The 22,610-nt window shown below is 40.7% G+C and overlaps 1 protein-coding gene across 1 annotated transcript in view; it reads right to left on the bottom strand.

Annotated features, from left to right (window-relative positions):
* CTNNBL1 (catenin beta like 1) overlaps window positions 1-22,610 on the bottom strand; it is a 169,537-nt gene that overhangs the window by 79,688 nt on the left and 67,239 nt on the right. The window contains exons 6-10 of the mRNA XM_023743477.1: window positions 17,267-17,360; window positions 14,147-14,238; window positions 7,710-7,782; window positions 7,414-7,472; window positions 5,570-5,718 (exon numbers count right to left, since the gene is read on the bottom strand). Coding sequence (XP_023599245.1) covers window positions 5,570-5,718; window positions 7,414-7,472; window positions 7,710-7,782; window positions 14,147-14,238; window positions 17,267-17,360 — 467 coding nt within the window. The remainder of the gene's footprint in view (window positions 1-5,569; window positions 5,719-7,413; window positions 7,473-7,709; window positions 7,783-14,146; window positions 14,239-17,266; window positions 17,361-22,610) is intronic.

Below are 22,610 nucleotides of genomic sequence, written 5' to 3'. Positions count from 1 at the left end.
AGCACCAGGAATTCTGGGAATAGTAGTTCTGGTGGCAGATGGATCTCCTAGACACTAGAGCAGCGGTTCTCAACCTGTGGATCACGACCCCTTTGGGGGTCGAACGACCCTTTCACAGGGGTCGCATAAATACATCCTGCCTATCAGATATTTACATTACGATTCATAACAGTAGCAAAATTACAGTTATGAAGTAGCAACGAAAATAATTTTATGGTTGGGGGTTACCACAACATGAGGAACTGTATTAAAGGGTCGCGGCATTAGGAAGGTTGAGAACCACTGCACTAGAGCAAAGTGAGCCTGGAGCAAGTTACTGTTGCAGTGGGGGATGGAGGGAAAGCAAAGGTAGAGACATAAGTAAAATCAGAGTGTCTAGGAAAAATTAAAGGGAAGATATCCTAAAACTTCCAGGAAATTTCCACCAATGAAGCAAAGAAAAAAAAAAAAGCCTTTATTATTCTGTGAGCAACAAACCAAACTGAGTTGGGGTCTCAGACAATTCGCTCATATGATTGCAAAGACAGACAGAAACTCCCGGATTGGAGAGGGCTCCCCTGAGGGTTCCCAGATTGGAGAGGGTGCAGGTCGGGCTGAGGGACCCCCAAACCCCCCAGTGCAAGAATGTTGTGCACTGGGCCGTCTAGTATAACTATAAATATAAATCAAGTACTTTAATGAAAATTTAGCATTTGGATTGAAATGTAAATGTAAAATACATACTGGGTTTCAAAGACAGTATAAAAAATAAATGTAAAATGGCTCAATAATATCTTTATTGACTGTATGTTAAAATGATTATTTTTAAACAGTGGGTTAAATAAAATACATTATTAAAATTAGTTGTGTTTAACCTTTTTATTGTGGCTACTACAAAATATAAAACTACATATCTCACTCACATCACATTTCTATTGGACAATGCTTTTCTATATCTTCATTGTGGTGAGAACAAAGGTATATAAACCTGTCAAAATTAAAACTGTACATTTAAAATGGGTGTGTTTTATTGCATATAAATTATGCTTCAATAAAATTGATAAAATATTAAATTGGGTAGTATATGTGTGTGTGATAATGTGTGTACATAAATGACTATCTTGTTGATAATCTTTCCTTATCAAAAATCAGAAGTGTTAAAAAAATTCACAAGATAGAGACATGCAAAATTAAATGTTCCTTTTAATATTTAAGAAATTAAATTATATTACAGTGGCCTCTCTCATTAGATATTGGCCTCCCTCACTAGATACTGAATTTCTTGAAGGTAGGAATCCTGTCTTGTTCATCATCTCTGTATAAGCCTAGCACTTAACAAATATAGTACTTTATCAATGTTTTAATAGCTGCAGAATTATTTTAGACACTTTATATATAGTGTAAATCCCACAAAATTCCTGCAAATATGGCACTGTTCCTCCATTTTTCAGATGAAAAAACTAAGGGTCAGAAGTCAGAAAGGTTATAGTAATCTTACCAAATACCCAGTGAAAGAGCTATGTTCCAAACCTGTATTCACCTCAACTCCAAAGCCCCTTCTTCTGAGATAGGGTATGTGATGAAACTCTATAACTGATAAGGGCTTCAGGGAATGTCAAAGAGAGAGTAAGACCAACCCCCAAAGGATTTATGGCTTAGAACCTACAGAGACCAGCTTGATCCAACATGGCAACTAATATAATCTTATGATAACCTCAAGCCTCATTATATACTCATTGTAATACATTCACATACTAAATGACACACCCCTTGTGCCATGATAAATGGAAAGCCTATATAAGGAACCAAGATGGCCTACAGCGCTTTCTGAGAAGTCTCCACCTCTTTCCCGGGAAAGAAACTGAATATTCCGCCCCCTTATTGAATGTCCTACCCCTCAATTAAATGAGCCTCAATAAAAAAAATACATCCCACTAGGAAGGGGCTGCTCTGTCTGTGGAATAGCTCACTCTGTGACTCATTGCTTCAGTAATAAACTCTCTTTCACTTTAAATTCGATGCTGGCTTGCATTTGGATTCTTTCCTGTGCAAAGCCAAGAATCCACAGTGGGTTGTGAACCCCTGGGTCCCCAGACCCCCAATATGCCTGTATCACTTCCATGCTATACTACGCTGCCACCTTTCCAGGTGCGCATTTCATAACTGATGAATGCCTGAATCAAAGTAAAAACCAGCAGTAGGGGCAATGGAGCCATAGAAATTTTCCTGAACTTTTAGTGTTACAGCTTCCTAGTCTTCAATAGGCTCTCTCGAACAGAGAACAATTTGGCAGGTCTTGCTAGGTCAGAAGAACAAATCTAGTAGAAAAAAACAATTCCCTCCCAATTAAACTTTCCACTTGAGAGTCAGAAGAAGAAAAATAACTTAGAACGAAGAGCATAGGAAAGAGAAAAAAGGAAATGCTGAATCTGCTAATATAGCTAATTAATTCAGAAGAATTAATCTAATAGTAACTTCAGCATTCAAAATTGAAAAGTTAGGATATCCTAGAGAGTTAGTTTCTAAGTCTTTGGAGCTTCTTTTTAATTAGGCTCCCAGAATCTCAGTATTCCTGTTTAAATAATCCATATTTCTAGTTATTTATTCAGCTCCCACTGCTGCACATTACCAAGCCATATGCTACAGGAATACATCACTTCATATTTACACTCAACCATCCAAAGACACTGGCAGTTCAGACCTTTAAGAAGCTTAGGGAAAAGTCCCTGCAGAATTAGTTTTAAGGTTAGAAAGCCCAGGAAGCCAAATGCATCTTCTTTACTTGCTATTTGCTTGAGAGAAGGTTGGTCATTTCAACAAAAGAACAGGCAATTAGAAGGGTAAAGGAGATAAGCAAACAAAAGACTCAAGAGAGGAAAGCTAGCAGGAATCACCAGGACACGAAAGGCCTCTGAATAATTTCAATGCCCCTCTCTGCACTTTAAATAAAAATTTTAAAGCAATTCCAGAAAGGAAGATTTTCAATCAATCTAAGATCTGATACACACTGGACAAATGAAGAGGTCTACTGTGCCCTCAGCCTTTAAAGCAAAGGTATTTTAGAAACATATATCTTGATAATATTAAGTACAAAAGCAATTTTAAGCACAAAATGGTCACTGTAGAATCTACACTAATAAAAGAGAAACATGGTAATTGGCGTACGACCGCTACCCTTTTCATTGGCTAATCAGTGAGTATATGCAAATTAACTGTCAGCCAAGATGGCGGCTGGCAGCCAGGCACTGAAGCGAGCATGAGGTTTGTTTGCTGCAGACTCCAACGTTCCCCGCCTCACTTGCCGGCCTCTCAGCTGCAACTCTAAGCAACTATGTACTATGTTGCAAATAAGAAGCTAAACAAAACGCCAGAAATCAGTCGGACTGAGAGCCAGGGGACCGAAACTTTGTATCGATGTTTTCACCAGTGAGGCCTCAGAGCTAAAGCTGGCCCAGAATAAAAAAAAAAAAGAAAACAAGGAGCGGTTGGGAGCTTCAGTCACTCGCCACCCGGAAAACAGCCCTCAGCCCCTCACCCAGACTGGCCAGGCACCCCAGTGGGGACCCCCACCCCGATCCAGGACACCCTTCAGGGCAAACCAGCCAGGCCTCTATTCTATATAGTAAAAGGGTAATATGCCTCCCTGCACCGGGATCATCGGAGCAGCGAGGCTCCCGGCACCGGGATCAGTGTGACAGGGGGCAGCACCCAAACCCCCTGATCAGCCCTGCTCTGTGTGTGACAGGGGGTGTGGCCACAACCTCCCTATCCGCCCTGCTCTGTTCGTGACAGGGGAAGGCGCCCCAACCCCCTGATCAGCCCTGCTCTGTGCCTGATAGGGGGGAGCTCCCCAATCCCCTGATTGCCCTGTGGCTCTGTGTTTGACAGGGTGCAGCACACCAACCCCCTGATCGGCCCTGCTCTGTGTGTGACAGGGTAGAGCCATAACCTCTCCATCGGCCCTGCCCCGAGTGTGACAGTGGTGGCGCCCCAACCCCCTGATCCGCCCTGCTCTGTGTGTGACAGGGGGGAGCTCCCCAACCCCCCAATCGGCTGTACCCTGAGCGTGACTGAGGGTGGCATCTCAACCTCCCGATCCGCCCTGCTCTGTGCATGACGGGGCGGCACCCCAACTCCCCAATCGGCCCTGCTCTGAGCCTGACCAGGGGCTGCACTTAGGGATTGGGCCTGCCCTCTACCACCTGGGAGCAGGCCTAAGCCAGCAGGTGGTTATCTCCCGAGGGGTCCCAGACTGCGAGAGGGCACAGGCCGGGCTGGGAGACCCCCCCTCCCCCCGCCCCCTGAGTGCACAAATTTTTGTGCACTGGGCCTCTAGTTTTTTTATAATAGCAAAACATTAAAAGTAACTTATATCAACAATAAAATACTAAGTAAGCTACATTCCCTGAGAGTCCATTATGCAGTTATTGAAAACTCTCATGAAGATTATGTCACAGCATGGAAAACAGCATGTTAAGTTTAAAAAGAAACAGTATAGGAAATTACATGTGTGGCGGGTCTAAAAAGCTGTTAAAAACAAGAAAACAATTACATTAAAAAAAAAGAATAGGGATATACAACCAAAGTTGGGTTGTATTTGGGTGATAAGAGTTTTTTGTGTGTTTTTTTCCTTGAAGGTAAGAATCCTGTCATACTCAAAATAGTATCATATCAGTGTTTAAAAGCAGTTTTACATGTCTATATTCTAAATTGTATTTAATTGATATATATTCAATTTATAAAAATATTTTGCCAAATAAATAATTTAAGAGAGTTTTTGGTGTATGGGAACAGAATTTTCAAGACGATAGACTATGGCTCAATTTCATAAAGAATAATTCAATAATGATTAGAGTCTTCCAACCATGCAAACATGATCTAGTATCTCTCAATTTAGGAAACTGCCCCTTGACCTCCACTACACTCTAGTTATTACCACCCCCCCCCCTGAATCTCTCTCCTGCCTTTCAAAAGAGTTATGAATATAAGATACTTCCCATTTACTTCCAACTTTAGGATTCTGTGAAATATGGTAACATGATACCCACTTTAAATATTTTAAGAAATCAGAACATAAACAATAAAGAAAAGTTCTAGAACTGTCTTGCACATTTTCTTATCTCTGATGCTAGCCACATAGCACATGTACAATTCATCATTGAAAATAATGTATATTGAAAAATATAAATATGAATGATAGCCTACTGTCAATAATAAAATATAGACAAATGTATGGCATAGATAGGTCTATATGGGATATTAAAAAATTGGGCTCAGTTTAGAAATTAATATATGTTTAGGAGTTTTAGATTTCCCAAAACCAATACATTATAAGAAGGAGCAAAAAGACATTTCCCTTCAATGGAGTGGTCACATTACCAATGGACAAAATAGAGCAAACAGACCAAGATACTTTTATTTGCCCATTCTCACTTTAGAAAAGACCACTCACACCTCTGAAGACTTTATGATTTTATATATCTAAGAGGAAGCTCAAGGGAATAAAAAACCATAACTATATGTCCTTTAATTTAGGCTAAAAGATAGGAGTTGGGCAAAAAGTATGAAAGCTAGGAGGTAAGAAACATACCTGAGCATGAGATTCATCAGCTGAAGACCCTCGCCCTTCAGGAAGCGCTCACGATTGGAACTGAGCATCAGGCAGGAACAGAGTGAATCAAACAGATTCTCCATCATCTCCTGCTCCTCCGCAGTGCTAGGATTGTGTCTTTTAAACACCTGCCAAGCAAAGGCATCAGAAACACAGAGCCTAAGAGAATGTCTTTTCATCAGCCAGCATTCAACAATTCCCAAAGCCTGCCTGTCATGATAACCCCACAGTAGTGGGAACAAAAGCTTATCAAACAAAATTCTCATTAGTTCCTATTTTAGAAAAACTGAGCTTTATGATTCACAGGTATTAAATAAATGGCTGTCGGTTCACACAAAAAAACCCCCCAAAAACTCAACTGACCATTGGGTCTATGAGTGGTTGATAGTTTCAAGGAGGCAGAGTTTGTAAAAAATTATTTTACTATGAAATATAATACAAATATAGAAAACTCTAAAATAGCTAAATGAATAAGGTGAGCACTCCTGAAACCACCATCCAACTCAAGAAACTTTTCCAGTTATCCCCAAAGCCCTCCACTGGCCCAACCCAACCACAACCCCTTCCTTCCCGTTCTTAAAAACAACTACAATCCGCGCCCTAACCCGTTTGGCTCAGCGGATAGAGCATAGAGCGTCAGCCTGCGGACTCAAGGGTCCCAGGTTCGATTCCGGTCAAGGGCATGTACCTTGGTTGCGGGCACATCCCCAGTAGGGGGCGTGCAAGAGGCAGCTGATCGATGTTTCTAACTCTATCCCTCTCCCCTCCTCTCTGTAAAAAAAATCAATAAAATACATTTTAAAACAAACAAACAAACAAACAAAAACAACTACAATCCACAAAGGCAAATATTGGCTCAATATAAGGAAGAGTTTTCTAACCATCAGGGCTAACGAATTGCCTCACTCAGCAGCTATGGCTCTAAGTCACGGGAACAGCTTAAAGCAAAAGTTTTGTCTTTGCCAGAGAGATATATGGCATGTTAAGGGGAAAGCCTCTTAACAGTATCTGCATACCCATACAGTCTATTACAAAATGATCAATAATCTTGCAGGAACAAGACTAAGCACCGTCCCAGAATTGAAAACAGATTCACATTTCAAAACTCTATTTTTGGGGGTGGAGGCCAAGCCACTCAGGCTGCTGGCACCAAGAGGGAAGCTGTATGCAAACTGACATCTCAGACACTCCCAACACTCTCAAGATTTTATCCAAATGATCTATTTCAGACCTGTTTTTGGAATAGCACAGATGAGATTTGCTAGAAGAAATCTTAACAGTGTTTTCAGAATGCCAGCAGAACAACATTTCAAGTGGATTTACATTTCTTACAATGAACAAACGGCAATTTCCAATTTCTCATTGTAGCCTCCAGTACTACATCCTTCCCTCCTCTGTGACCTCTACCCCACTGCCCTGGAACCTGTACTCCTTGAACTTATTTGGAAAATGAACGGACTCCATATTAGTGGCAGACTGAAAGGAAAGGAAGTGAATAATCTTAGGAATGAGTCAACTGAAAATAACATGGTATTCAGAGCCCCCAAAACATACACTTAAGCAGGAAGCACCTTTTTTGAATTGATAAATATCAAGAGACCAAGAAAATCCATATGAGATACACAGTGATAGCTGATCATAAAAAGCAAATGACTAAGAAAAGGAGGCAAATCATGTACCTCCACTGTAACCTCAAACCTAACAACAGACTCCACATGCCTTGTATCACACGGCTTATTCCTTCCCACAATTTCCAGCTCCACCACCCATTTAAAGCAGGCCATGTATCTTCATGGCCGACAGGAAGCATAAGAATTACTCACGGATAACTGCTGAAGAAGCACATCGATTCCATCCAGCTCCCCAAGCAACTCCCTGTTTTCTAAAAGGGGAAAAAAATAGAGGAAGAAAAAAAATGAAGCTAACTGTCAGATTTTACAGCCGTCTAACACTGATACATCAGCAAACAAAATCAATACAGCTTGACAGAGTACAAAAGCTGCACAGAGAGCGAGAGGGAGAGCAAGGGGATGCCAAAGGCAAGAGAGCTTGCTGTCATGATCTGAAACAAGCCTAGCTCCTATCCTAACAGAATATCAATACTGAGAGGGAGCCTCACCATCATTGTCCTGGAGCAATATGGCCAGCACTTCACTACAATACAGTTTGTTGGCATCGAAAGGCATCTTTGCCTGTAAGGAAATAGGAGAAATGAGAAAACAAAACAAAACACGTTATGGGGCCCTGTTTCCCTCCCCAGCCTGAATTTTTCACAAGTACTAGAATCTGAGTTAGAGAAAAATAGAAGTTAGAAAGGGAAAAGGCAGGTTAAAAGTAAAAAAAAAAAAAAAAAGTCTGCCTCTGCTTTCAAGAACTACATAGTAAAACCATAAATGGCAGATGAACACAATGTCTCTCACGTTCCTAATGCCCAGGTATGAATGTCACCACCTCTGGGAAGCCTTCCCAGATCCCCCAATTTGAGTCCAGAGACTACTGTCTAGCACATACTACGTACTCAAAATGTGAACTAGATGAGTAATTGAAATTTTTGAACTTTAAGACTAAAACTTATCATAAAGCTTTGTTCACGAGTTATAATGATAAAATTAAGTTGTAAATTAGCTGACACATTAGAGAAGTTGAAAAGAAAGCAAGTTCGTATTTAGATTAGTTGAGTGTATTTATAACAAAGTAGTGCCTTTGGATTTTTTAATGTTTAAAATTTAATTTGAAATCATAAACCTATCTGCTTGTGTGCCATAATCTGCCTACTATTTAAAAAGGAAACCACATTAAATATGCAGTAATGTGTTAATATTTTAACACCCAAATTGCTACCCACAATTCTTTGCCTGCTGCATGCTCTGCTACTTGGAGTTCCAGGGGGCACACATCTACTGCAGAGACTCTTTTTCATGGCCGTCCACATTGCTGCTTCAGGAGCGAGACTCAAATCTCTCATCATTAACAATGCCCTTCGGATAAAGGTGCAGAGAGGACCAAGCCTCATCAATGTCTTTTTATTTACTGTACCCTTGATCCTTAAAATGCAGGAACATAGACAACAACTGTTAATCAGCAGCAGCCTTGCTACCTCTCCAGGTTTTTTGAAATGACAAATAATTCCTGTATCTGGAAAGGACAGGGGAAGTGTTTATCTTGAAGCTAACACTTCTATCACCTTAGCGCCATTCACAGTTCTGTTTGGACATTGATTTTGTACTTAAGAAGGAAGAGTGGCCCCTAATGAAGCAATGCCAGCATCTTTTCTGTTTTCTGTGCACGTCTCCCTTGTCAAGCCTAAGTGCACCCCACAGGGTTTCAGGAGGCTGACCAGGTATGACCCATCTTAGATTAAAAGATCTGTAAATGCAAGGACTTACGTGTGCTGACTACAAGGTATGCTCCCTGGGCAAGCTTAAGGCCTTGTTTCAAGAAATTCAGTATAAGAGCCAGGGTTTAAATGAAATTTGTGGCATGTTTCACTTTAAGGAAAACAGTGTTATAAAAATCAAACTACAAAAGTGAAAAGCCAAGGGGTGAGCATGGCTATTAGAATCAAGAATCTGCCAATAGAATTACTTACTCAAATTACTAAAGTTACAAGTATTGCCATTTTAAAAGATTTAAGCAACACCAACTATTATGCTTTTCAAAGGTAGGGTTCTTGTTTAAAACAAGATACAGTTAGCTGAAAGAAGCCCTAAGAATCAGGCCACTAGAACAATAGCCTTTCCATGATTCCAATGCCTCTCTTGTCCTTTATTTGATTTTATAAACTCCTGTCTCCAAGGTAGTGGATAGATTTTCTCTTTTTTCCCAACAAATATTTATTGGGCATCTGCTATATGCAAGACAAAGAATTGAACATGACAGCAAACAGAGGTGAATTTGACATGAACATGAATGTTATCTGTTGTCAAGGCATTACAATTAAATTATGGTATGAATTAATTTTATCAAGTGATATAGTAACATTAAGAAAAGGACATGAATCTGGGCTCAGACATACCTAGGTTTGACTAATGAGCATGCACTACCTATGTGGCACAAAGTCTGCAGTTCCCAAGTTGCATGTCGAGGTACCTGGTGTTATACTGAACTCACAGGGGCACCATAGGATATTTTCAATTTCCAAGGAAAGCACAGTGACATTTAACATCTGCTCAACACTACATTAACTACTAGCTCCAGGTGCATTTCTTTTCATGACATCCTATCATTCTGAAGTTGGGTTTTGGTGGTTGCCGTGATAAAAGAACTGTGTGCAACAGGAAAGAGGGTGGTGGTATTCAATCTGATTCCAAGATTTCAGAAGTTTCACAGAACTGAAAAGGCACACACATCTATCAGTAAGTAACTGTGGTATTTAAGAATTAAATAAAATATATATTGTCTTTTAATTCATGTGTATTATTTTTTCAAATGGCACTAAATTGTTAATACAAAAATATGTATTAACTGTCTGCACCTAACTACTTAATACATGGGAGTTATATACTTTCTGGCACAGGGATGCTGTAAAAACAAAATTCTGAGACACTAATGGCACCATGAACTGAGAATGGGCATCTATGACCCAAAATAACATTTCTTGGTCCCGAGTTTCCTTATCTGTAAAATGGAAATAATAAAATAACATCTCTTGGGGGAGTTACTATGAGAATTAAATAAGATATGGAAGTATCTAACAGTAGGTACTAAAAGTTTTTCTGATGACTGGAATCAGAAATATCCACACTAGAATCTCAGCTCTAACAATTACCTGCCATTTGATCTTGGCCAAATTACTCTGCCTCTCTAACTCAATTCCTCTCATGTTAGGTGAAAACAAATCGTAATTTTCTCATGAGGTAATTAAATAAACTAGTATATACTTAATAGGCACCCAACAACTGAGTTCCCTTCTATTGAGAATTCCTGATTCCCCCCAGAAAATCTGCAGTTTTTGCTGTGTATCACTTCAAGGAGTTTCCAATTTGCCCCAAGTAAACAAAAATTTTTTAAAAATCAAAATCTAACTTCATCACTTTTTTCTTAAAATATAGGTCCTTTGATTGAAAAACTGGCATGAAGGAGTAATCTAATCAGAAAGTCAACATGATTAGGCCCTTCAACTTCCAGCGCTGAGCACTGCAATGCTTCAGACCCTGAAAGAGATGCTTTTGGGAAACAGCCTGGCAAGAGGGGGAGGCTTTAAAGCTAGCAAGGCCGGCTGTCACATGCTCTCCCACATACTTCCCGTGGGGTTTGGACAAGGTCTCTCCTCCTCTCTGGGATTCTTTCCTCATCTGTAAATTGGGGATAGCAGCACTCGCTTGGAGAGTTGTTTATGAGGATCAGAAATAAACTAGTACATATTGTACACTACATACAGTGTCTAGAAGAACCCTTTGTACACGATAAATAGCCAATGTACAACACTCACTCTGGACAGGGAAAACTTAGTGGTATAAGTGATGATGATGAAGATGACAACCAAATATTTTAAACTGATGGAAAAGAAATAAACGATGGACTAGGTGAGGAAAAGGGAGAATAATCTTTAATGTCTAGCCAAAGACAAAAGTCACCAGCCAGAGATGACAGCCTCCAAGCTTGCAAAATACCAAACTGCCAAATTACGAGGACATTTAGTCAAAATTAGAAGAAAGGAGAATTCATTTAGCAGCCACAGTTCCTTGGATTTGGCAAAGTAAACCAATGGGATTTGGAACTTCTGGGGCTCTCTTCTAACCAGGAGCTGGTAATCCTGAACCTTTCAGCTGTCAGAGTAATTACAGAGTCAAGCACAAGTTTGTACTCAGCATGCACTAGCCTTGAATAAAATTAAACTTCACCTTTTTGGGAGCTGCTGCTTTTTTGGAAAGTACAAAATAATTATGCTACCACCCGCAGCCAGAAGCTTCAGGTTATTTCTGCAGCTCACCTCTGTGCTTGGAACACATGGGGCAGGTTCAGACACATCTACAGCCCTGTACAACTGTCAAAGCAGACTGTGGCCTGTAAACTGCCAACTCCTGGTCATCGAGGCTAAGGACCTAGCATTAACCAGTTGTAGATGTTGTGTAATAAAGCCAATACTCAATTCATTAGCTCATTTGCTGAATGTTGCAACTGTTTTTAAAGCATTGATTTAATTGAGAAACAAAAGGGGAATCTTAATTTTGTTTCTTTAGGAAAAAAAAATAAAATTTGGGAGTTTTGGTGTCATTTTCAATAGTACATGATATCCTAAGAAGTTTGTATTCCCCATGGAAAAATAAACTGTGCTGCAGTGTCTCTCACACTACTGTTATTTGCTTACCTGCTAAACCATTTAATGCAATCATCTACAATGGATTTCATCCTCATTAGTACAAATTAGTGATTTCATTTAGTGGATGAAGAAATCCAAGCATATCTCTATATATTACTAGGTGACCAATACAAAAAGAAGACTTGTCAATGTGCTACACACTTAACATTATTCAAGGACTATAGAATAAATATACATGATCAGTAAAATAGCATGGCTTTACCAAGTAATGTAAACAAATAATCTAGGATGCTGGTTCTTAGATGTTAGCATATATCACAATCACTTGGATGTTAAGATAGGTTGCCGGCTCCACCCCAAGCTGGACAGATTCAGTGGGTCTAGTGCAGGGGTGGGCAAACTTTTTGACTCGAGGGCCACAATGGGTTCTTAAACTGGACCGGAGGGCCGGAACAAAAGCATGGATGGAGTGTTTGTGTGAACTAATATAAATTCAAAGTAAACATCATTACATAAAAGGGTACAGTCTTTTTTTTTTTTTAGTTTTATTCATTTCAAACGGGCCGGATCCGGCCCGCGGGCGTAGTTGGCCCACGGGGGTCTAGTGGGAGGGGTTCAAGAATGTGTATTTCTTTTTTTGAAGGGAAAGTTATTTTTTTTAAAAAATAATTTTCTTCATTGATTAGGGTATTACATGTGTCCTTATCCCCTATTGCCCCAACCCAACCCGGCTCATGCCCTCACCCCTCAGGTGTCTGGGGTCCCTTGGTTTATCCTTAATATGCATGGCATAAAAAGCCCTTTGGTTTGAATCTCTTTCCCCCTTCCCCCCCCCCCAAAAAAATGTGTATTTTTTGCCCCAGCCCCCCATGGCCTCAGGGGTTAGAGTGCCGACTTTATGAACTGGGAGGTTATTGTTCAATTTCCTGGTCAAGGCACATGCCTAGTTGTGGGCTCAATCCCCAGTGAGGGGCGTGCAGGAGGCAGCCCGATCAATTATTCTCTCTCATCATTGATGTTTCTCTCTCTCCCTCTCCCTTCCTCTATGAAATCAATAAAAAAATGTTAAAAAGAAAAAAAGAATGTGCATTTCTAACAAGCTGCCAGGTGATTCGGATGCTCCTGGTCAGGATGGACACCCTGAGAACAATTGGGAGAAGATGCAAATATGATAGAAACTCAGTCCTTGCTCTTAAGGAGCTTAAGGGTATTTGGAGAAAGACAATGAGCACACATAATAAAATTCAAGTCTGCCAAGTGATGAAGAAAAGATGCTCCATGAAGGTCAGTGTCCTATTGTCCAATGGTTTCCTATTGCCCATTAGAATAAAATCCATATGGGTATATAACTGGGAGAACCCAGATCTGCTAACCCCCACAGGAGAACCAGTAGGGAGAAAGTAAAACGGTTGCTATTCAGGAAAGAAAGATGGCAGTATGGGCTTAGGGCGGGGGTGGGAGGGGGGTGGGGCGGGGAGAAGAGTGGTGCTAGGGAAATGGTGCATAAAAGAGTCTGGATGCTTGGATTTTAATTTTAGCTCTATGAATTTGGGCACTTAATCTCTATAAATATCAATTTTTTATCTGCAATAGAACTTAATACACTTCCTTCCAATTCTAAAAATGATGGGAGGATACATGAAAGAGTAGGGATTTAAGCTGGTTAATGAACAGTGTATATAATCTAAAAATATATGAAAGAGACAGGAGTCATTCTGGTGGAAGGAGGAGCATGAGCAAGACAAATACAGAAGTCAAAATAATTTTGACCTTTGCAGAGCAGGGGATAGGTAAAAGAGATGTCTGAAAGATAATAAGGCCAATGTTTCAAAACTGAGAAATGGAAGGTCAGACAGGCCAGGTTAAGGGGTTTTAAAAAATACTATGTATTTCTATTTGTGAAACACACACACACACTTCTATATGTGCACAACAAATTTCTGGAAGGATAGATAAAATACTGTTTGCTAAGAGTGGCTGCCTCTGAGAGGTGGAACTAGAAGCAATCAGTAGAGGGGAACTTTTACCTTCAGTTTTATACCTTCTGTATCACATGCATTTGTTTGTATTTCTACAACAAGTTTGTAATATTTTCAGAGGTATTAAAGTCTATTTTAAAACTGTTTTCTTTTAAAACAAACAAAAGAGGAGAAATAAAGAAAGAGGCAAGAGATACCAAAAAAATTCTCAAACAAGATCATACAGCCTGGGGATAACAATCAATGCCAAAGACCCAGCATGAGCCAGGCTCACACAGAGAGGTTTGACCTGCCTTCCCACAAAGCCAAACTTACCTTCAGCCTCTTCAACAGCCACTGCAGCAGACCCTGCTGGGCAGCCTCCGTACACATCTCTGGCCGGAACTCAGCCATGTTTTCCACAATAGCTGAAGGGAGACAGACACCAGTCATTTGGGAAGAGAACTTTGTTCCATCTGCAACAAGCCTGCTTCCCATGGCCGGCATTTTATTCCTCTTTCTACTTCTCTGTATTCCTCCCAGCCAGATGATGTGTTGTCATTTTTAGATTAACCAGGGAGATGTTTATGGGCTTCTTTTCTTCAAGTTATAAGTAAAAGTTATAACTGAAAATGATGGAGTTCACAAAAGGAGTAAGTGATAGACTTTCTGTGCTAATAGGGAACAACACTAGAGCAGAACTCACAGAAGGGAGGATCTTTACCTACGAAGATCCTCTTAGTCCTCATTGTACTAGAATCCGAGAGACTATGACTAAAGAGACAGAAGCCTTCATAAAGACCCTAGGAAAAAAATCAGGAGATGGTGAATTCATAGTCTCTTCCTTTCCTGTTTCATCCACTTTCAGTTCTCTTTGCCTGGACTGCAAAGAACCAAGCATAATCTTAATTGAAAAAAATTATGTGCATAGAGGGGGAAAGGCCATGCTGGCAAAAGTAACTGTCTGGTACTCAGACGCAAACATAATTGGTCCCACTCTCTCCAAAAACAGCCAAATTGCTGCTTAATAGAGAAATTAAAAATTAGGAGGCCAAAAAAGTTATTGCATAACTATGATACTAAAAAGGGGGACATTTAAAAAAATTACCTATATTCCCATTCTAACACATCCAATGCTTTCATTTCATTTCCTTTATGACCTCTTCCACCCTATATCCCAGAGTATGTTATTATAAAGCAGATAGAATTCTGTGTTCTCCAAGCACAATGCTTGTAGGAGAAAGGGTTCAAAAATCACCACCCCCTTATCTTTTTCCTCACTCCTCTGTCCATGTCAATCTTCAAGTTAAAGTATAACAGGGCAGCCTTGGATGATGTTGTTCAGTGGGTAGAGCTTCTGGCATGTACCTGGGGTTGCAGGTTCAATCCCTGGCCCTGGTCAGGGCTCATACAGGAGGCAGCCAATTGATATGTCTCTCTCACATCAATGTTCTCTCCCCCCATCCCTTCTTCCCTTCCACTTTCTCTAAAAATCAACAGAAAAAATATCCTAGGGTGAGGATTAACAAAAACAAAAAGAATAACTGGGCAGCCCCCTCAGGGAGTGGGACATAAAGCCTTGGGAGCAGAGTAGCAACCAGACCCCTGAGAGATGATCATTATACCTTAAATTACTTACTCACATTTTCTAAGAAAATCAACTCATTCATATTAATCAACTCATTCTTATTCTTCTGCTTATATTTTAGATGGTTTCCTATTGCCCATTAGAATAAAATCCATAGTTTACAAGGTCTTCCATCATCTGGACAAACTTACTCCCCTGGTCCCATCTCCCATCACTATAGTGCATTTCTGTTCTTCCCCAAAGCTCAGGCCCATTCACAGCTTTGCAAATGCTACTCCCCTGCCCAAGGATCCTTCTCACATTTCCGTCAAAATGTACCGGTCTTCATATTCAGCCCATTCAGCCCCAGTGCTACTTGCTCCTATACAGCAATTTGGAGACCCTTCCTCTTCACTTCCATAGTGCTCTCCACTAACTCCTGTTAAACCATCTGTCACCCTCTATTACCTTCCCTTTCTGTTCCAGACCATCCCATCAGTTGGCCTCTTAAGGAGTAGAACCACCAGCACCGGTTTGGCTCGGTGGATAGAGCGTCGGCCTGCGGACTCAAGGGTCCCAGGTTCGATTCCGGTCAAGGGCATGTACCTTGGTTGCGGGCACATCCCCAGTAGGAGATGTGCATGAGGCAGCTGATTGATGTTTCTCTCTCATCGATGTTTCTAACTCTCTATCCCTCTCCCTTCCTCTCTGTAAAAAAATCAATAAAATATATTTAAAAAAAAAAAAAAAAGAAGTAGAACCAAGCCTAATTCCTTTTTAATCTGCCCAGTGCCTAGCACAGTGCCTGACAAACGTCAGGTGCTCAATAAGGGAGGGAGGGATGACTTTGCTGAGCTGTTGGTAGGTGACCAAGCTGAAAGTAGACAGATTTCTACAGATTGCCAGGCTGGTACTTTTTCCATTACATCAGGCCCTTTTAATTAACAGTCAGTTAAGACTTTGATAAGCTTTCCATTCAGCAAAATTCAGCATTAGGCTAACAGATGGCAATGCTAAATTCTGGCTGTAGACTAGGGCCAGCCCCCAAATTACTGATTATTGTGTTCTCTCTCCTCTTACTCCCTAGGTACTCCCTTTTTCCTCCTTCTTTATGATAATCTTCAAGAAAGAGAGTATAAAACTACAAGAGAAATCTGTGCCAGACACAAATGAGCTGAGAGAAAATCTAATCTCATCAAACTTTCTGCTTCTGCTGGGCCTCGTTCATTTCTCAAGCTCTACTTACAGATATGTCACTTACGGCTTTATTCGACAGCGACCAGTGATAAAGAGGACTACCCAAAAGCATGATTTTAAATGAGCTATTGGTTTGGCAACTTCACAGGGTGGAAGACTGGGAGGTGTAGGAGGGAAATCCTGCAGAGGAATTCACTTTAATGGACACATAATGAAGGGGCAGCCAAGTTAATGGCAATATTGCAACCCACAGTTTACACGGCAAACTGCACATAAGAAAAGAAACACTAACTCTTTCTCAAATAAAATGTCCTATAAAGATACACAGTTGTTCAAAAGTTTGTAGTTCCAGTGAAAGGAAGAAAAACCAACATAAGACTAAAAAATTGTTTAAAAATATATATATTTTTTTCATAGACTTCATCTTAACTTTTGGAGGCAAGCACCTGCTAAAAGAAGACAGTGGTTTGCAGGAAGGCGCATTTCTGCTTTTATTACCTGCAAGCCAAACCAAAGCTGCAGTTATATGAAATTTACACAAGGGTCTTCATTTCTGAAAAGGCAGTTTGGGAGCAGACAGAAAGAAAACACTACTGCTGCTGACTCTATTATGAAGGAAGAAGGGAAATGAGCACCAAGCCCCACAACAAACACAAAGAAACTCGGAGAATGCTGGCTGCCCTTGCCCTTACCCAGAGTGTTGTGCACACCGTCCGCCTCCTCTTTCACAGACTCGTCCAGGCGCTCCAGGTTCTGCACGAGCAGTGCTACCACTTGTCCGTCCACCTTCAGCCACGGGGAAGCAAAAGGAGAGAGGGTTACATGTCACAAAGTAGTACTCACTGAAGGAACAAAGTAAATAACCAGCCGCCTATGGTTTAGCGCGTGCTCTCCCATCCCATTATCCTTGAGCTGTGAAGTGACTCTGAGGCAGGCATCATTCTTCCTAACTTAAGACTGAAGCTTAAGGAGACCAAGTAAAATTCAAGGTTACAAAGTGATGAGTGACAGTACTAGTACACTTGAACCTTGGCCTTCTGAAATCAAGTTCAGAATTCTTTCTACCTTCCTGTGGTAGTTAAAGCACCTTCCAAAAATGCCATCTGAAGTCAGGTCAGCAGTTCACTTAAGTCAAAGCATGCTTCTCGGCCACAGGACCAAGAGAGGTGTAGTTGATAGGTTACTAGCCATACTTTATAGTGGCCTCAAAATTTAGGGTTCAACTCAAAACATTCCTAACTTTCCATGCTAAGCTTTTATGAAACTATTACTTCTGATGAATTTCTAATTCCTTTTTGAAAAGAGTATTAACATAATAAAATGCCTTATATTTATATTACATAAGTAAGCAATTCTATTTCTCTCATAATTTGATTCACAAAACTCTTAGAAGAACCTTTCAGCAGCCACATCATACAGCTGATATTCAAGAGATGAATGACTTAGCCAAGACCACACAGCTACTCAGCAGTGAGACCAAAAGCAAAACCAAGCTCCCTTCTTAGGTGAAATCATGCTTATACTACTTCACACTACCTTCTGGCACAATTTTAGGTTTGGGGGAGACTGCCCTCCAGGTAACCCTGAGGCAAAACAAGAAGGGGCAACTAAGAAAATACCGAATCTTCAAGAAGTGATTACAAATCTGGTAATAAATTCCTAAGTAGTAGCCAATAAGTAAACCTGTACAGGAAGATAAGATCTCTCTCACTGCCTCAGTTTCCTCACTAGGGCATGAAAACAAGTTGTAAAGATTAAGTGAATATATATGTGGCATGCCTTACCCTGGGTCCGGGTCAAAAATTAAGGTGAGAGTTAGAATCTAGCCCTTTATCCATTCTTATACCTGAGTATTCACTGCTCATCTCCCACGGGCTAAGAAAAACTCAAGTTTTTGGGAGGCAGGCACCTCGTCCTCATTCATCTTGGTATACTCTTCAAAGCCTAGTGCAATGCTATACCTAGCAGACGCTCAGTAAATTTTGCTAAATTTAAATTAACTGATAAAACACTTCTCCATTTACTCTCATGTAACCATCACAGCTTTTATAGGCGAGAAAACAAAGATCCAGAAAGGTTCATTAGCCTGGCCAAAGTCATAAAGCTTGTGGCAGAGTGACCAGCTCTGGGACCTTACTTTTCCCCTTCATACCCTATAACTTTGGTGAGGGAAAAAGAAAGGAGAGAGAAGGAAATGATCTCATTCAACTGACCCTTCCTGAGCACTGTGTATAAGGCACACTACAGACACAATGCAAACTGAGCCTGAGGATAAAACAATGGCAAGAGAGATGGATCTTGAAATAAGACCTCTACTCTTTCTCAGTGAGACTTAAGGGAAACATCTGGACTGGGGAGAGGGGGGCTGAAATTATTGACTGATTTACAATACCTGAATCACAAATGAAGATCTTTATGCCCTGGTATGAGGAACAATGTACTAGTGAAACACTAGTTGCATATCAGAGGGGATACTGATGCCAAAATTGAGAGCACCCATAAATACAAGGAAGAGCTGTTTTCCCCTCTTATATGAAGGAGATACACAAGCTTGCTCTTAAATCGCACAGCTAGCAAAAGCTTCATCAGAGAAATCCACTGCAATGTTTTCCTTAATTAATTGGACAATTTGGGTATGTGAAAGAAAACAGAAAAACATCTGGGGGAAAAAGATGAACCATGTCACAATTTGTTTTTCCCTAAATCACCCTGATTGACTTATAATCTCCCTGAATCCTAAAGCAGCAGACACTGCAACTCCACTGGGTATCACACTGCTTGTCAGTTCTGCAAACTGCTTCACCAGGTTCAATCGCTTACTGCTGCTTTATCTGCACTATTTCCCTCCCTTTCCTTGGTTCTTAGTTATGTTTCCCAGCTCTGCTGTCTAGAAAGTGGTGGGGACAGTGGCATAAGCAACACATTCAAATCCCGGGACTGAATGGTTATGGAAAATGGGTGGTTGGCCAGAAGAAAATTTTTTTTTGCTTGCCACGCAAATCTAATTTCTAACAGACAGCCTTTTTAAGCTTGCAAAGTATGAAACTTTATGTTTAGCTGGGTTAAATGCAAGTTTATCTGATTGCAGGAGGGTCAAAGCCATCAAAACACATTTAGCTCAGAAACTCTTGGAAAATATTTATGTTATGCATAGCTCTGGATATCACCTAGTAACAAACATAAATTAGCATTCTGTCTTACTCCCTCTCACCCCTTGGTTCTACCACCTTCATGCCTATTTTTTGGAACTGTGACTATTTCTGAAACTAAAAACAAATCCTGCTTAGGGATTAAAACATTAAAGATTGTTCAGTCAGAGCAACCCTAGCCTTGGAAATCATAACTGTTTAAGCCTGACGTTTTCTGATAAGTTCCTGGTTATTTCTGCTTATTACCAGGTCTCCCAAACAATATTGCAGCAGGCCCTACTGAGATAAATTTCAAGGGCATGATCAGGCATCCTTTTCCACTTGACCAGAAAGAATGGATACAAGAGAAAAGGAGGAAATAAAAAAGGGACAAACGGGGGGTATTTACTGAGGGAATCATTTCATATCTCGTACAATCTGCCAATAGGCTTTCTTAAGAGGTTAACTGGAGTTTTTCTACTGAGTAAGAGTTCTGGAAATTCCTATTTTAAAAACAATACCCCCCCCCCCCCAAACACATACACATACCCACACTGAATCTTGATTAAGCAATAAGTTTTAAGTAAAAATATAATTATATTGTCATAATGCAAAATTTATCCTATTGCAACCTACCTAATAATATTTGTTTCCACTCTTGCCCCTCCAATCCATTATCCACATAGCTGTCAAGAGTGTTCTTTTTATTTATTTATTTGTTTGTTTGTTTTGTTAATCCTCACCCAAGGATATTTTTTTCCATTGATTTTTAGACAGAGTGGAAAGGAGGGAGGGAGAGGAAAAGAGAGAAAGAAATATCAATGTGAGAGAGACACATCGATTGATTGCCTCCTGCACCCTGTGCCTTGACAGGGGCCAGAGATACCCTTGACCGGGAGTTGAACCTGAAACCCTTGGGTGCACAGGCTGACACTCTAACCACTGAGCAACACTAGCCAGGGCAATATTGGTCTTTTAAAAATGTTAGGTCTGACTACATTACTGCTCCCTGCTTATGATCCTCCAATTACGCCCCTTCACACAGGCAATTCCACCCAAACTTACTACCAAGGCCTAAAAACCCCAGAGTGGCCTGGCCCTGACTGTGCTCTCTCCCCTCATTCCAGCTGTGTGCTAACAGTACAGGCCTTTTTTCTGTTCCTCAACTATGTCAAGCTCATTCCTGCCTTGGGGCCTTTACACTTGTCCATCTTGCCCTTGGTCATTCTGATGGCTGTTTTCTTCCTGTCATTCGGAACTCAGGCCTTTCCCGACTATCTAATCCAATATGATTTCCCAGTCACGCTACATCACATCACTCTATTTTAATTCTCTATGTAACAGAGAATCACTATCTGTTTCTTGTTTACTTACCGTTTCTCCCTGCACTAGAATATGAGCTCCACAAAAGCAGACTTTGTCAGTCTTGTTCACTGCTATATACCCAGTTCATAGAATTGAGAATATACCAAGCACTCAATAAACATTTAGTGAATGAATAAACAAATGAATTTTGCTTGGGAGCAAATACAGATAAAGGTGAGGCTGTTAACATAAGTGGAAAGGGACAAACATGACAGGATCCAGAAATTTATATAATAAGTGCCCTCAGAGAAGTGGTTTCCAACCTTTTTTTGGCTATGCCCCACCTAAGTATCTCTAAAATCCTGATGCCTCCCTCCCCCCCGCCCAGGACATATAATTATTATTCCAAAAGTGAACTCCTATTCAAGTAGAGGAAGCCTAAAAGGCCATTAACTTGGTCTAAACAAGCTTCCAAAGAACATGGCATCCATGAAAGACAAAAATAAAGGACAGTTGAAGTACTGAAGAAGAAATCACTAAGAAATTGTTAAATAAATAATAATATGAAGTGATATGAAAAAGTAGCAAATAAAGTTTCAAAACATATAACAGAGAACTGAAATGCATAAATATGTCACAATATATATTTATATACTGTACTAGAGGCCCAGTGCACAAAATTTGTGCACTCGGGTGGGGTCCCTCAGCCTGGTCCGGGAGCCCTTGGGGGGATGTCCGACTGATGGCTTAGGAGCGGGCCTAAGCCATTAGTCAGACATTCTTAGCGCTGCCGCAGAGGCGGAAGAGGCTCTCCCTCCACTGTCACTGGGCTCGTCAGCAGTGAGCCCAGTTCAGGGCTTCTGGCTGAGCAGTGCTCCCCCTGTGGGAGCGCACTGACCACCAGGGGGCAGCTCCTGCATTGAGTGTCTGTCCCCTGGTGGTCAGTGTACGTCATAGCAACCAGTTGTTCCGCCGTTGGTGGATTTGCATATTAGCTTTTTAATATATAGGATATGGGGCCCTTAGAACCATAAGAAATGCAAAAATTCACTGTTAATAACTCATTCTCAAATTGCCCCCCTTAAAAATAAAATTGCCCCCCTGTGGGGCGTGTGCCCCACTTTGGGAACCACTGCCTTAGAGGAACCCTGCCAACCCAAACAGCAACCTGCATTGACAACCAGCAAACACCAAACCAACACAGGCCTTCAAATGAAGTTGGGTTAATTGAGAGCAAGAATGGGACTACTTGCTGAATGGGACTGGCTCTCTACATCAAAGCCACTTTCATTAAACTCATTTTTTTTTTTTGTTTATTTCTTTGTTTTTGTTAATCCTCACCTGAGGACTAATTTTTCCATAGATTTTCTTAGAGAGAGTGGAAGGGAAGGAGTGAGCGGGAAAGAGAAACATCAATGTGAGAGAGACACATCAATTGGTTGCCTCCCACATCCATCCTGGCTCAGGGTGGAGATCCTGCAACCTAGGTACATGCCCTTGACCAGGAACTGAACCTGAGACTCTTGGTCTGAGGGCTGATACTGTAACTACTGTGTAAAACCAGCCAGGGCTTATTAAACTCTTTATATCAAATGGTAGCTCC

This window comes from Myotis lucifugus, unplaced genomic scaffold (genome assembly GCF_000147115.1).
Source record: "Myotis lucifugus unplaced genomic scaffold, Myoluc2.0 scaffold_393, whole genome shotgun sequence".
NCBI classification, from domain to species: domain Eukaryota; kingdom Metazoa; phylum Chordata; class Mammalia; order Chiroptera; family Vespertilionidae; genus Myotis; species Myotis lucifugus.
This window is presented reverse-complemented; position numbering and strand designations above follow the sequence as displayed.